Raw genomic sequence first — 16,738 nt, 5'->3', positions numbered from 1 at the left:
AACGACCGATCGATTTATTAAAGTGAAACTTTTATTACATCGTCCCAAACTTTTTCGCCTGTGTGTTGCACGTGGCGTGACGGTCGGCCGCGGAGTAGGGATAAAGTGAAAGACGCTCGTCATAGCTACCAAGGCAAATATGGCGGCGCACATAGTTCGCAGCAGCTGACCGTGTAGTGTATAGACTATTATTCATTTGTGCCAGCGCTCCACGCCTTTTTGTTTGTTTTTGTCAGTGTTTAATGTAAATTTTGTTTATTAAGTGTTAAGTATTATGTATGTCGTACTCTCTAGGACACAGAGTTCAATAAAAGTTAGTTGGAGACTTAGTCTACTTTTATTATGACCCATCATTATTCAAATTTTTCAAGTATGAAATAAGGATTGATAAAGTGATTTTTATACCCATAATGGAATATTATTATTCCAAAAAATTTTAGTTAAAAATCTATAATGTGAAAAAAAGTTTCACTTTTACCGTGGTTTCATAAAACCACACAATCCTTTTTTTTTTTATTTGAGTTAAATTCTCACCCGCCATCTACGTTCGTGCAGACGCCGTTTGTGCACATCCCTCCGTGCGTCATTTCGCATTCGTTCTTGTCACTGCACCGCAGGCCATTTTCTACGGGATCGAAACCGGGCGGACATCTGAAAGATTATTAAAATCATGAATAAATCGCCACCTTGTGAGCGCTCGAAAGCGCCACGCGTGAGCTTTGGCCCATACCTGCAGGTGAAGCTGCCGGGCGCGTTGACGCAGGAGCCGCCCTTGCAGTACTCGAGGGCGCACTCGTCGATGTCGATGCACGTGGGGTTACCGTCTTGTAGCGTACTCTCTGCGCCCTCCCAGCACGAGCAGGAGTACCTGGGTGACGTCAGATACGATTAGCGTTATAAATCAAATCTAAATACGTTTATTCATGTAAACTGATTACATACGTCTTAGGGCTTATGAATGTTAAGATTGTTTACAAAATTCGTGAAAGAGCAAGGCTACGCCATCCGTTCGCAAAACTTCCAAGAGGCCTTGTTCCGAGAAGAACGGGCAAGAAACTCCTCCCCCTACGATGGAAGGTAATGAAGGTTATGAAGGACGATGTGCGTATATCACGATCGGAACTCACCCGACATCCTTGTCGATGCAGTCACCGAGGCCGCAGATGCCGTTCCTGAGCATGCACTCGTTGATCTTAGCGATTGGATGAGGAACGTCGCTTCCGTCCCCGAAGCCCAAGGTCGTGTCGTTACGTCTCCAGTCTGGGGGGACCGCGCCTCCGCCGCACAGGTGCGTCCATTCCACTGCAAACGAACCCTCAGGTGAGAAAACCGCGACGGATTGACGGAACGATAGCGTTCGATCCCACGGTCCAGATCGGACGACTCACCGGAGCCTCGCGGCGGGCAAGGCGCGCAGAGGTCGCCCCAGGCCCTGCCCATGTTGTATCCGCAGCAGCAGTCTCTGTTGGACAGAGACATGGGCAGGCGGTCTCCGCACTCTCCCGTCTCGCCCAGGTACGTGAAGCAGTCACCCACGCGACCGTCTGCAAAGGTGAAATTTCTTCAGACGCACGTTTCGTTTAAATATTGAATTTTATTATTGTTCCATTTCCGTATCGCTCACCGATACAAAACTTCTTATCGGGACTCGGGATGAAGTGAGGATTGCACAGGCAGTAGTAGTCGCCCTCCGTGTTAACACATTTTCCATTCTGTAAGGGTACGGTAAGAGTTAATTGTTAACTGTTAAAACGGTTTAAAACCCATTTACCCAGACGAATGGCGACATACCGGACAAATATCGGGATCCTCGCACTCGTCGATATCCTCGCAGTTGTTGGTGACGCGATGCCTCCGCTGGCCAGGAGGACACTCGCACGAGAAGGAGCCGACGGAGTTGATGCACTTGCCGCCCTCGCACAGCCCGGGCACCGCCGCGCACTCGTCGATGTCCTGGCACTCCTTGGTGGCAAGGTTCCGCAGGTGTCCCGTGGGGCAGTCGAGGTCTCCGCAGCGTTCGCAGGGATGTCCCCAGGCCACGCCTACGGTGGCACAGCACAGCTGCTTGGTGCACACCACGCCCTCCAAGGCGCCCGTGCACAGCGCGCCACGAGTGTCCGTGTAGCATGGCCCTACGGTAATGATGATGATCATTACAAAGGAGTATTGATTTTTATATTAGTCCCTTTAGGTCGAAGGAAAAGCAGCACCTCCCTTTCTTCACAACATTAATATTACTCGTACATAAGTATGTAACAGCCTAGTCAGTAAAATGTAGCTTAATGTTTTGACAGAAAACTCTTAAAATAATATCTCGTTCACGTACTTGCCTCTTCATCGATAAAAGAATTAATCGCTACTATAAAGAAACAAATTTAGATATCCTCAAATGAAGTGAAATGCGTCAGTCGGATGACATCATTTGCGTCGGGATCTTGTGAAACTAAACACTGAAACTACTGTGCAAAGGCCAATGCCAAATGCGCGAAAATTATGATCAATCTTTTAATTACTAAAGCATTGATAATGGCTATAATTTTTGCCTGAAATATAGATTCAGCTGAGTTAGATTAATTAGTAAACAGGATGTGTGAATGAGAAATGGCCGCTTGTAACCTAAATCTCTTGAATTGTAAGTTTATTTGGCGCCTCATATCTAAATAAACATAAATGGTTTTTTTTGGCTGTTGCTACTGTGTCCTGAATTCCGTTTCCTTGTTTCCTAATCAATCTGCGGTTTAAGAGCTTTATAAAGAATATTGACAATAATGCAAAACAATGGTCTACCTGTTCTTCGATCGATTTCACACCGTGTTCCGGATAGGCCGTGGAAGCAAACACAACGGTCCGGGGCTATACACCGCCCACCGTGGAGGCATGGCTCCCGACATATTGCTGAAATTTATTAGTTTTCTTACAAGATTGGAAATAACTTCTGCTATGATAGTCTTTAAATCATCAAAAATATCACGAAGAGTATAACTGAAATATCGTAAAAAAATGGAAAAATATACAAAGAACCACAAGAATCGTGTCATAATTTATTTCGAGTTAAAAAACATTTACAAATATTAGAAATATATGTGACTCACGTTCAGTACAAAATTCACCGGACCAGCCGGGTGCGCAAGCGCATGTTCCATTAGTGCACGTTCCTCCATTCATGCAGATACGACGGCAGCCACCGCGTGGTCGTGCTGGAATTGTCTCAATAATGTATAACTATGGCCATAAGTACATAATTTATGATAATCACAATTAGTTGTCTAAGGTAAAATATAAAAATCGTGACTCATTACGTGGGTAGGAGTAAAGCGCTCCGCCTGCGCCACAAGATGGCGCCTCGAGGCCTCCAGGACACCGGCACATGTTCGGCGCTATGCACGAACCGGGCGAACCGCAATCCGGCCGGCACAAGGCTGAAACAGGAGTCACATTCAGTTGCATTTCCTAGAGTAGCGAAAGTGAATTACGTCAATTGGCCGGTTTTTAAATAGACAATGACAACTTACGGACAACACAAAGTAAAGAATTAGGCCTCGACGTCCATCCTGGACAGCAATGCGTGCTGTTTCTGCTGCGGCACACGTGGGGTCTGCAATTAAATATAGTGATATATAATATGTATATAAAAAAGAGTGTGTGTACTTATGTACACGCGTTAGAAGTTATACTTCTTTGGCGTATGGAAAAAACAAGTAAAATGCAGTAGTGATTAACGATAAATATTTAAATTAATCAAAAATATTTTATTTAAATAAAAAAGGTTTTATTAACAAGTATAGAAAAGTCAATTTTTTTTATACATAAAATTTGTTAATATATCAGAAAAAAAACAAAACGAAAAAAAAATTTTAATTACCCATGTAAATAAATTATACATACATACAATTAACCTCAAGTCTAAATGCACTCAATTTTTTGCTTGGGTAAAGCGTTACGATGCGGGGCGGGAATTGAATTATGCGTTATTTTTAATATTATTTTCGACTTTCTGGTACTTTATACATAAATGGCAACTTTCAGGTTTTCGGTACAGAAAATCGGTCCCGCGCGTTACAGGGGGCCATGTATGGTCAAGAATTTTTTTTAAATTAGTGTGACGTAATAGTTGAACGCTCCCTAACGTGTAGCTTCAGTTAAGTTCAGAAAATTGCACATTTTCGCAGATAAACCGGACCGGCGACGTAATGAGCGGCCCGAATGTCGTAATTAAGACAGGGCAGAGGGTTAGTGGCGCGGCGCTAATGCCCAGAGGTCGCCCTGACCGCACGTGCTCAACTGTCGCAAACTATCACCACCACGGCGCAAACCTTGTTATGACCGTACTCACACGATGTACTAACTAATTAGGGTGCCAAATAAGGCCAATGTTTTCTAAAACTATAGCAACTAAATAATGTAATATTAATGACTTGAGTAGCTGCACGAGCCAAGGCTGTACATTTTACACGCCCAGGCTCTCTTAGTTTATTTAATAAGCGTGGCGATTTCCTTAATAGTCGGACGCCCCTACAGTATAGCCAGATGTATGCGCCCTCTTCAACTGTTACGTTGCAGTCATGTGTTACACATCAATTAACATTCAATTATTTCGCTTTTATTCTATTGATGTACGCGAGTGCTTAATATAGAGTAAAAATAAAATCATCTATCATTTAAAGTACCTCGATGTACTATGTAGGAACTGTATAGCTGCGAAGCAATATTACGACTGCTAAAGCGAAAAAGTAATTGAAAAGTCTTTTTAACTCATATCATCAAATAATAATTCAACGATTTGTTTAAAATCTAATTACATATTGCAGTAACGGTGTTAAATTAGGGCTAGATGAATTAAGAATCTCATGTCCCATTACTGCTGACCGTCTGACCTAATATCTCAACAAGTGTGAAAATACAAATGATCAGTACAGCCTTGTGAGTGCCGGTCTCACGTTGATATCAGAGGCGCATCATTTGCTATGCCTGTTGATTATTCAGCTAATTGCATTTGGGTCAAAGGGTCACACATCCTATTATTTAATGCTTCGTAATTATTATATATGTACGTCAATGGAATCTTTTTGCTCGGTTGACAGTCCGCTATGATTAGGGCATATTTGTGTATTTGAGTGAGCTTTGAATTTATTTATGCAAACATTTTAGTTTTCTCGTTATTATATTATTATATTTTATTAAATGTTTCTTCACATTGTCGCATTGAGGCTATTGTATGTATTGAGGTGTGTATTTCTGAAATAAATAAAATAAAGAAATGCTTGAGATGTTTTTTTTAAAGAATCATATATGAATATCGAATAGTGTTGTTACATCAAACATATTTAATAATAAAGGTTTATTGTCATCAGCCACTTATTTATAGTAAGATTTTCGTTTTGGGTAGGTTACGAGCATTTACATTACGTGGCAAGAATGGTCTCAGGGCAAATCATCATTTCACAACATTTTGTTTATTTTATTTGGATCAGTGAAGATATTAACTTGTTTATTGAAACAGTTACACGGAAACTCACAAAAATCCACAATCCAATATTTTTTTCTAAATATCGTCGTCTGTTGAATAGAAACATAATATGACCAAAATCCAATAAAATTATTTCCTTACAGAAACCTTGCAAAAGTGTCATAATATTGGGTTTACATTAATTATAATATTCTTGAGCGGACTTGAATGACGTCTTGATGACTGCTTACAAGATTAGCACCAAATATTAATATTGCTGAACTAGTTACTTTGCGTAACGAAAACTATTTACTAATGGAATTATAGATTATATGAAATGAATGTGTGTGGGTTGGTATCACATATGTAGATAGGCTAAGTGAAGAATTTTATCGAATTTATACCGAACAAAAGTTAAATACAGCATTAAAATAAGTCAGTGATGCTACCACCTTTTTAGGTCTGAGCCTCAGAGTTCTGTATCTGTTTCATCATCATTTGTCAATCTATATAAGTTAAGTTGTGCTCTGAACAAAAATTAAAATAAACTATACGTTTTGAACTAAGTGCGTTTATAAAATCAGATAATGCACATAAAGTGCATTCCACGCGAACGCACGTAAACAGGGAAAGCGATTCCATCGCGCGCGTGTCAATATGCGCCCGCGCCGACACAAGGCGGTTTTCGCTTTAAGCTTACCTTGTAAACAAATTCAGTCATGATATCAAGATACCCATTTGTTAGGTTATCTGGTTGGCATTGACTTTTTAATATAAACGTTTACCGTTTTAATGAATTAACGTTAGCCATTTCGAACAATTTTACTTGAATTTCATAAAATGTTTACTGCAACATGAACATAAAGTTAAAGAAATTTTGTGGACAGATAGATAGTCTTTACGCCGGCTCTAAGACTATATTTAATAGTCGGTAGATTGACAGTTAAATCTACAGAGTGGCGAGGGTAAAAATATTAGTAGTAAGTTTACCGAAGAGAATAGATAGTGCTAAAAATTATGACAGGTACAAAATATGAAGGAAACTAGAAGAAACTCGCTCAGGTGATTCCTTCCTATAGTTATCTTCTTTATAGATTCGCTTTACTTATTTTGTTTTCCTATGAAATGTTCTTTATACACATTTATAACATATACGTTTTTAGTATATTTCTAATATGAAATCAACGCGACACAACCCTAGATGAATGTTAGTGATTTAAGCTCGCATTGCGGACATTCCTCAACTCATTGAGTGAGTCATGATTTGTTTCGCGGCAGATGTCTTTGTTTTTGTGCATTTGCAAATACATAATTCCACAAAGCAATCCCGGGAATGTCAAAGGAAAACCTGTCAAGTTCAATATCTCAACTGGTGGCGAGTATTCCTACTGTTACAACATAAAAGTTAGACCCGAAACCCTTCTTGATGCCTCACGCAGACCATCTCCTGACTCCTTGTTATCCGACTAAAAATATGTATATGCCCTAGGAAAAACCTTTTAACTTTTTAGGAAAAAGAAATTTTAAATTTTTTTTTAACAAATGAGGTGCAATTAAAATAACCAAATTAATTAGTTTCAATAATAATGTAAAGGCAAAAAGCAATCATAATCTACGTAAAGCCACTTCAGAAAAGCTGCGTTTGTCAATAGAGCGACAATAAGACAAACCCAATTGACATCCACGCGTCGCATCAAGCTGTTCGGACCGCTCCTTTGATCTTTTACATCTTATTATTGATTAACTATCCAATACATGAGAACATGTACATAATTGTAAATACTACATACATTATGTACTATAACTAATAATAGTTTAACTATTAATAATATTGAAAAATAAAACCAGAAAAATAAGTGTTTAATCATAGCGGTGTAGTATTGAAACTCACCCCACAAATTGAGTCGTTGATCTATCTGCCAGCGTTCGCGCCCCGCGTTGCCAATGCCTCGGGCGCGGCGTGTTCTGCCTGGGGTCGGCGGCCGCCGCTGCAACCACCAGTGCTAGAGCCACCAGTCGGAGCTTCATTGTGACACCATCACCCTGGGAATACAATTATACTGTTAACTGTGGAGTATGTACCAGCTACGAAGTCTAGAGTTAGACCGCAAAGTTAAGCTAAGTAATGGAGATGCAATATCGTCTTTTAATGTTAATTTACGAAACGGCAGAAGTTTATTCAACTCGCTTGATATTAACGATTTTAATGGCGACATAAATTCAACTTAAACCCTCAATTAAGCCACTTAAGTGGCCAAAACAAGTTAATCTCCGACACAAGAGGGGTACAACACAATAGTTGAAACAATGAGAGACAGATGGCTAGAAGCCGCGGGGGGAGAATCCGTGCCGAAATGATAACGACGGCCGACGACCCGGCCAATACGATACACACATTCTATATTTAGTAAACAATCTCATTTTTACGACAATCCTGCAGATGGCATCTCACTAACACGGAAGCGCTTAGACATCATTTAAATATCTACCACGATTCATTTCAGATTCACTACAACTTAGCGTTTTTAACATACACTATAATCTCATATGGGACCATGTCTCTATTTGTTTAACAGGAAGCAAACGGGCAGAAGCTTCACCTGATGTTAAGTGGTACCGCCCATCGACACACTGCCAGACGGCTCGCAAGAGCGCTGCCGGCCTTTTAAGAAATACTTCATTGCCCAAATTAAATAATATAATAATAGTAAGATAGTGAAATAAAGGCTATCGCGCGCCTTTCTTGCTAGAAGTTAAGATATAGGCCAAGATCATGCCTGCATAAAAGATGCTCATTTGCTCTTCTCTTAAGGATTCGCCTATCTTTAGGGAATTTCTAAAATCTAATAACTTATATAATTGAAATATGTTTAGGGACAAGGTCGCATCTCTGGTAGGTACCGCGACACAAGTAGAGTAAGGAAGGCATCGTGGGCGGGCTGACTCATTCGCTGCAATCACTGATCACTGTTCACCGACACGCTCTAGTATGTGATTCCATATCAATAACCACAATGGCCAGTACTAAGTGCCGTTTATGAGTTAAAATACAAATTGGGTTTTAAAACATACAGCAAAATGTAAAATAAGTATAAATACAACCATTGATATGTCTCTAAAACAAATCAAGTGCTGATGAACTGGTCGCACGGCAGTAGGTTATTGTTATCAGACACCATTACCAACGTTGGTTTTAATTGATATTTATTTGAATAAATTGCTTCATAGTTTTTTCATTGAAAACATCCGAACCGACAGAAAAATACACTGTTAACATTTAATAGTTAAACGTCAAAGGTATAAAGAATATAAAAAAGATCAAAGATCTTAAAATAAATAAATATTTTGGTAACGAGTACCGTTACTCAAGGTTAATTTTCAACGTGGATGAGACTCCGGAGCAAGTTCATTACGGTCTATTCATTTGAGGCAGGACTCTGTTTACGCTCGACCATCTCTCCATATGAGTGTTTTGCTTTAGGAGAAATAATACCCATACGTTTTGGAATGTTTTTTAAACTCAGTATTGATCCTATTATAATATCTTAAAATGTATTACATAATTTATCACGAGTGCATTTAACCTACCGTGTACTTTCGCAGTTAAAAATAGTCCGCCAATCGCGGGTCAAGCAGTAATTTCAATAAGAATGATAAAACAAAACAATAAAGTAGATATATCAGTGACAAAGTCTCGTAACACTGACCTTAGATAAGATTTACGTTCTTAACTTTTGTGCATTGAATGTGGGCCACACGCTTGATATCGCATCAATATTCAATCTATTGGACTCTGTAGATCTTGTTAATAAGGCACTGTATTTTAGCTTTTTAAGGACACACATACGGACCCTTTAGCTGTGATATGGTAAAAATTCAATGGTCACAAATTGAAGTATTGTAGTGCGCATGCAATGCTTACGAGCGGTCATTAGCGACAATACACGCACTTCGGATATGCTCCGTTAAACTAGATCGTGCCCACACAAGTTGCGCTCCTCGTCTTTATTGTCAAATTGATTTCAAATACCCCATATGCAGGAAAGACGTATAAGACCCTAAGTGTAAAATATATTAAATAGGTATTTCGGTTAATATAAACATGTTAATCTTAATGTATTTTAAATTTAATATAAAATAAAAAAGGAAATGATTATCTTGTAAGATCAATTAATAAATATCTCGATAAGCCAGTAGATGAAACTAGAAGTAATTCAAGCGCAATGATCCTCAATTGATCGGTTAATAAAGATGCGCGCGCGCCGCGCGACGACTAGTCATTTGTTACTACTCTACCCCGACTTGTAGCGCAGTGTTATACTTATTATTGGTCCTTACTTTATATTCATAGCATTAAGGCCACGTACGAGTATAACGTTACCAACTTACACCTGTTCATACGAAAATTTACTTACATCTGTTTTACGTGCCTTTATAATGAATATTGACGAATTTTTCATAGGGGAAATATAGTAAAAAATTGGCAAAAAAGCATGGAAAGAAGTACATGAAAACTTAGGCGTTTTAAAAAACATGAAGATGGCGCCAAAAATTTAAAGTAGAGATGGATATGTCCCATATGATGAGAGAAATTACGTTATTAAGAAATTAGTTACGAGAAATTACGAAATACGAATTGGGAAACAAGAGAGGCAGATAAGAAAAAGACGGGTGGACGATATAAAAAGGTATTAAAGGTAAAGGTAGCGGGTCCAATGTAGATTCGAGCCGCAAGAGAAAGCCAAAATTGGGAAAAATAGAGGAGGCTTATTCGAAAGACAAGTTGTAAATAAATAGATAGAGACGAAAATTACATTACTTTCGGTACATTTACTTTATAGTTAGCATGCAAGTTAGACAGCATAAAAGGCTTTTTTTATTTCATTTATTTTATATTTACGAGCTTGTCATATAAGTTAATAGAAAATAATTAATTAATATAAATAATATAATAAAATATAAATATAGAGATGTTTTTAGGGTCTTTTGTTTATTAGGAGATTTATTATATATTATATTAATTCGATTGGTATACAGATATAATTTTTGCAGCATGTATGACGCAGTAAAAGTTAAAAATATTCACACAGCTGATACCAGCTATGTCACCTGGTATCCAAGAATACTTAAAAAGCAAGTACAACCTTCCCCTTAACGGGACTTCGAGGGTCAAACGCCACAGGACTCTAAGCTCTTAATTAAATTCAGAAAGCCTCACTACGAACACAATTTAAAAGAGTATTTTTTTTGGACCTCTCGTGAGAGTCGTCCAAGTATCGATTTATTATTGTTAGAAAATTTATCGACACCCATTTGTTAGAACTGTAATTGCTATGTTAATTTGATCGGCTTTATCAAACACCGTTGTATAAATACAAATGCATCCAGTAAATAAGTATCGAGGGAGCAGCAGATTACGTAACCGTTGTTTTATCAGGTAACAGATATATATGTAGGTGTTTTGCGAATTAAATATTATGGGTAATTAATATGTAGTCATTGATTTTAATCAATGGTGATATATGGCGTATTACGTAATACTTACATGTACATACATACTTACATACAATCTACATGACTTGAATAAGCATAAAGCTCGTCTTCGTCTTTCACCTCATATTTCGCATTTAATTGATAAAAATTAATGAGTCAGCGTTTAATTTCTCCGAAACTCTCACAGCCAGTTCAAATGTCATCGAACTCGTGCGCAGACAGTGCGGCGCCGGCGCAGTGGTCACGGCAGAGATAATGATTGATGCACAGATAATCCGATCATCTCCCAGATAAACCTTTGTGGCATTTCTATTGTGTAACTTCAAGATTACGAGCTTTGGCATCTTATGTATGGCTTTGGTGCACAGCTAATTGGTGGTGTTTGGGAAGAAATGAAACGTATGTCATAACTATGAAACGTGTAATTATAAAAAAAGCAACAACTATCTTGTAAAATACTGTGCATAAAACGTGTTGTTGGGCTATTGGATATACAATTATTCCTCGCTGAAGGGACTTCCTGCAATTTCTGCTTTGATGAAGCAAAAAGATACCATTACAAAAAAGTTAAAGGGCTGCGAGCGCCTGAGTAGGTGCCCATTAGGTGTAAGATCGCAAAATTAAAAAATAACCTAGCGCATCAATCAAGATGATTGATAACCCTTATCATAGACAAACAGACGTACAACGACCCCGATTTTCATTATAGGTTAGGATGTGACGCTAATCTATTACTAGGACAAGGTGATTACGATGAATTTTAAACTATTAGACAGTAATTTCAATAAACAGAAAAAAAGTCATATTGTGAATACTAAAAATGCCTAGAAATAATTCGTTAAGAAATATACATATCGATCAAAAATGGTTTTGTTCTCATGAAGTCCTGTCAAAGACAAAAGTGCGTCGATTTTCCGCTGATGCAACATGGCCGTGACATAATTGTGCATTTATTTTGATAATAATTAATATCTAGACCGAATTCAGTTCAATATTTGCCAGCAGATAACCGAAATGAGTTGTTTTATCACATTATTCTAGATTTCTGATATTTAAGGGACGTTATAATAAATCATAGTTAATAATTGAAAACTTGTTACATTTTATTTGATAATTGTATTCGTTTAAATTCAAATATATCTTTCTTTAATTAGTTTTTCTATTAAATTGTGATAATAACGTTTAACACACATTTAACAATTACAAGCAAATTATAGATTACGAGTTCTCCTAGCAACAGCAATAGATAATTTAAAACTTACATTAGAATAGCGAGCACGACACATAACCGAATAATTCCAATTAGAAGGTTCGGACCCAATTTGTAGGGATTCACCAACGGTCGCGTCGCCGACCGAAATACAACTAACTCCTAGAGGACGATGTACTTTACATTGTTTAATTAGTTTTACTTCACAAACTATTCCGTGTAAAACCCTCGCCTAAAACAACTCTATACAATAAACTGAACGAAATTCCTGTGCCTCCCTCAGTAAACGTTCCAATAAAATGTAACGTAAAAATATATTAATGTTTAAGTGTAATAGCAAATATTAAAATCACGAAACTACTCTGAGATTTTTGAACAAATATTTGTACTGACAGGTTTAACAAATTACTGACTTGACACCTTGCGTGTACATTCTATTTACGACGTTTATCTGCAAAGTAGCTCTATCATGAAGACGAAACAAAGTTTTTACGCAAAAAAACTATTACAGAAGCAAGGATCATCATCAACTTAACCGATGTTAAACTAGAAATCATTGACTACAATAAGAAAACAGAGCCAGTATCTAACCTGAACAATGTAATACTTAATTTTTTTTTAAACTACTACTCGTTTGAATTAACCAATATAGTGCAACCGAAACTAAAACCATAAAAAAAGTTTTCTCCACTAATCAAAGTTATATTTAAGATGATATATTCCCACCAATTTCGGCCGTACATACAAACATACCAGTAAATAACGGTGCATTGCCCATACGATATTAGATATGATGTAGAGGCGATGATAGAAGCCATTGATAGCGAGTAGGAAGTGCAAGCGGTTGTGTTTCACTGATCAAAGGCCTACTTGGCGTGATTTGAGATGCACGCGAACCCGGCGCTACGGCAGAAACATATTGATGTTCCAAAAGCTTACACCGCCTTGTACATTGAGCACTTCGTACTTAAATTGCTTAATTTATAAATGATACGATTTGCTAGATCTTTTGTATTATTGTAAGGCAGAACTTTTGAAACAATAAGGTGATTATTAAACAGTTGTCGATCTAAATGTATACTAAAGCTTTTAATAATATATGTATATGATTTATTAAAACGTTATACAAAGTGGCGTGTCTTATCCGCAGTAGGCTACCGCTCCTATACAAGTTCTCGTTAGTGGTTATGACGTGCTTTGTTTATTGATGTGTGGCGCCTCACCAAGTTCTCAGTTCGCAGCATCGCGGTAACAGCTGTACTTAAAATACATTTCCTTTATTTCCTCTTCCCATAATAAATTGTATTATGTTCTGGATCAAAATATACATGTTATATTTTTAGGAGAAAATAAGTTCAATAAATAAGTTATGCTACCTAAAAAATGTTTTTTGTAACAGGAGTTGCCTACGGGCAGTAGGCTCATTTGATTTAAGGTGATACCGCCACCCATGGACACTCACATTGCCACAAGGCTCGCAAGTGCTTTGCCAGCTTTTTTTTGATGGACCCTAAATCAAATTGTTTTGGAAATACTTCATGGGACATCTGGAAGTGTTGATGCGCGGAAATATATTGCATATATGTATATATTATATTTTCGATTATATATGCAAATTGAATGTAGCAATATTACAATTACAATATAAACACACATGCACTTAAGCAAATAGAGCAGGAATGTGGAGGACGCAGGTAAAACAGCAGTTTCAGATGATCGTACAAACAGCGATAGCACAATTATCTTACTTGTTTGTCTAGTTATTAGATGCGCAGTCGCACCTCTAACTAGAACGGACAGATAAAAAGGCAAGAAGAAAAGTAAATGAAAAATTAAATAACATCCGTTCCACATTTTCTGGACGTAGTTCATTCAATTTAAATTGTTACTAACCCATGCACCAACTATACCTTTATTGCTAATATTGCTATCAAAAGCAAAGCAAATAAATTGGTGTGTTACGAATAATTTAAGAGCAATGAATACCAAATAACAAGTGATAAAACTGAACCACAAATGACTGTTAAACATTATTACAACATTGAGCAATCACTAACATTTTATATAACTAGCACAATAGGCAAAATTACATGTTAACTTGTAATTCATAACGTAACATAACTTAAGACGCTGAAAATTTCAAAGCACACGAGAATAAGCTTTGTCACAAAGGGGTACACACCAATGTACAAGTGCATACGAAGGCTCTGCGTGCTTTAGGTAATAGCAGAGGTAATAAAATCATGCATACAATAGCCAATTATGTTGAGGTGTTAAGGGCCAATGACAACAACTTAATCACAACAATACAAACAACTTACGCATTACAACATAAAGCTGTGTTTTAATATCAAGGTGTGACTTATATTTTAATATCACCGAGATCATAACGCCATTTGTACTACGTTGGAAACATAAAAGTTTTACAAAATTTTGTAATTAACATGCGATAATGCCATGAATCATTAGATAGAACATTACAATGATACAGGAAGCTGATAGAAAATTAAAATAATTATTATTACAGCATATATCACTGATACAGATTAGCTCTTAATATAGATCCTAGTTTTTATTATGAGCACATTCAGCTTTATGTGATAAAATAATGTTAAATGTATAAAGTTCTTGAAATGAATATCTCATTATATCTATATGTATATCATTGTAAAGGGACGTAAAATAGTTTTCTTGAAGTAATTAAGAAATTAAAGATAGCAGATCAGCTACGGACAAAAGTAATTATATATACGTATTAAACGGGTGTTTTCTTTGGTTAGAAAGGGCCAAGTACAATTTAAAAAAAATGTATTCGTAGTATTACAATGGACATTCAGTTCAAGAACTTTAATATTATTAAAAAAAATATATCATTTAAACATAATTTAATCACAAAAAGCTAAAAATGTTCATCATAAAAACTATATTCTAAATTAACAGCATATCTGTATCAGCGGCTGGTCCGATTTTAATATATTTATGTTTAAAAGTAAATCGTTAATTTGATCATGCAATAAAATATATCCATTCCAAATACTTTTTAGAGCTTCGCGAATATAAATGAACCCGTCTATCCTCTTATTCCACTTTGAACAATGGGTGTTTTGTTTTCTAAACAAATAAACTCCTAACTTACTGATTTTACATGTGTTAAGTTGGGATAAAGGGTTTTTGTTTTATTACATAACATTCACGTGTAAGAAAATTGCCAGCAAATATTGTAAGAGCATTACAAATCAGGAATTACGATTACAATTAAGAGCCCAAAGTGTTCTAATAAATTCAACATTATAAAGCTGGAAGATTCACACACAATCAAATTTAGCGGACGCGACATGTGTGATTGCGCAAATCATTAGCCTTCTGCTGTTCCTCCTGATAAGATTCCCAGTGAAACATAACCCTGGCCCTATTTATTGCTTAAATATAGCCGAAAAAATATAAACAAGGGAAAGAAATTGCTGTTTTAATTTATACTATTATTTTGAAGCCTAGTTTTAGTAGAAAATACGAAACTAGTTTTAATTTTGCAAAAGCTATGGGAGATAAGGACAAATAGTTTACTTGTCAAACACAGCTCGTGTCATAAGTTCAACATTGCTTTTGTTTAAGTTATTTCTAACTGAATAGATAAAAATTATAATCGTATAATAGAAACATAATTATGTAACTAATTTATCACATTATTTCAATAGTTTAAGTTTTAAAGCAAAACTTGTAAAAAAATATGAAGTAATACGATACCGCATCTAAGTCCAAAATTGTAAAATAAACACAATTTACCATGCCATACAGTAGTAATGTCGATCCAGGAATAAAACTCGTGCACGAAAAATCAGAGTAAACCGCGATTATACGCGGAGTGTATACGAGACGAGCGTTTACGACTGCGGCTCGCTCTCGACTGGCAGAAATTGCGAGCTTTATCAATGGAATGGACAAACAGCGGCGCGCGCGCACGTATGACCATCCACTTAAAGGCTTATTACACCACGCGATATTCAGACAGTCTTACTGAGATTCAGCCTAGTGTAATAAGAGTTAGCCAGTTAGCCTGTCTAATTAGACCGACCGAATGGGTTCGGCGGTGCTTACTGGCTTACTTGCTGAATATCGTGTAGTGTAATAAGACTTAGCACGCTAAATCATTCAGTCAGCGCGCGGCAGTCGCAGAGCAAAGACGTTTGTACATGTTTGTTTTCTGTGGCCGCGTGCACCATGGAGTGTTCGCAAGAAAACTAAGTACTTTGGAATGTTTTTTTATTTTTTATAGATAAAGTTAGCCAACGCTCGACACACTGATACATTGGTAAAAACAAACATGAATCTTAAATTTAGAAAGAAGGTTCGGACAATCAATCTTATTATAGAATATCTTAGCTGCAAACGATGTGTCAATAAATTTAAATAAATTTTCTGCGATTCTCTAATGACAACATACTAAAGTGTGCCAGCCTGGTTCTGTTCTTGATTTGTACCGAGACATGCCATTTTTATTGCCATATTGAATGTATGGAGTATCTATTAAATTACATATAATAATATAAATTACTAATATAACATTTTAATTGTCATTCAAACTCGGCAAC

At 36.8% G+C, this 16,738-nt stretch overlaps 1 protein-coding gene across 2 annotated transcripts in view; it reads right to left on the bottom strand.

Moving 5' to 3' along the window:
• Positions 1-16,070, bottom strand: part of LOC111003644 (fibrillin-1) — a 30,059-nt gene extending 13,989 nt beyond the window's left edge. For both annotated transcript variants that reach the window (XM_022274274.2, XM_022274275.2), the window contains exons 1-12: positions 15,933-16,070; positions 7,338-7,489; positions 3,513-3,595; positions 3,300-3,419; positions 3,093-3,197; positions 2,788-2,895; positions 1,792-2,132; positions 1,625-1,712; positions 1,389-1,544; positions 1,128-1,302; positions 731-868; positions 535-651 (exon numbers count right to left, since the gene is read on the bottom strand). In XM_022274274.2, the coding sequence (XP_022129966.2) occupies positions 535-651; positions 731-868; positions 1,128-1,302; positions 1,389-1,544; positions 1,625-1,712; positions 1,792-2,132; positions 2,788-2,895; positions 3,093-3,197; positions 3,300-3,419; positions 3,513-3,595; positions 7,338-7,489; positions 15,933-15,935 (1,586 nt within the window). In that variant the 5' untranslated portion in view covers positions 15,936-16,070. The remainder of the gene's footprint in view (positions 1-534; positions 652-730; positions 869-1,127; positions 1,303-1,388; positions 1,545-1,624; positions 1,713-1,791; positions 2,133-2,787; positions 2,896-3,092; positions 3,198-3,299; positions 3,420-3,512; positions 3,596-7,337; positions 7,490-15,932) is intronic.
• Between the last annotated feature and the right edge of the window lie 668 nt (positions 16,071-16,738).

Source organism: Pieris rapae, chromosome 5, assembly GCF_905147795.1.
Source record: "Pieris rapae chromosome 5, ilPieRapa1.1, whole genome shotgun sequence".
Classification (NCBI taxonomy): domain Eukaryota; kingdom Metazoa; phylum Arthropoda; class Insecta; order Lepidoptera; family Pieridae; genus Pieris; species Pieris rapae.
Note: the sequence above shows the minus strand (reverse complement) of the source record. Positions and strands in the feature narration are given on the sequence as shown.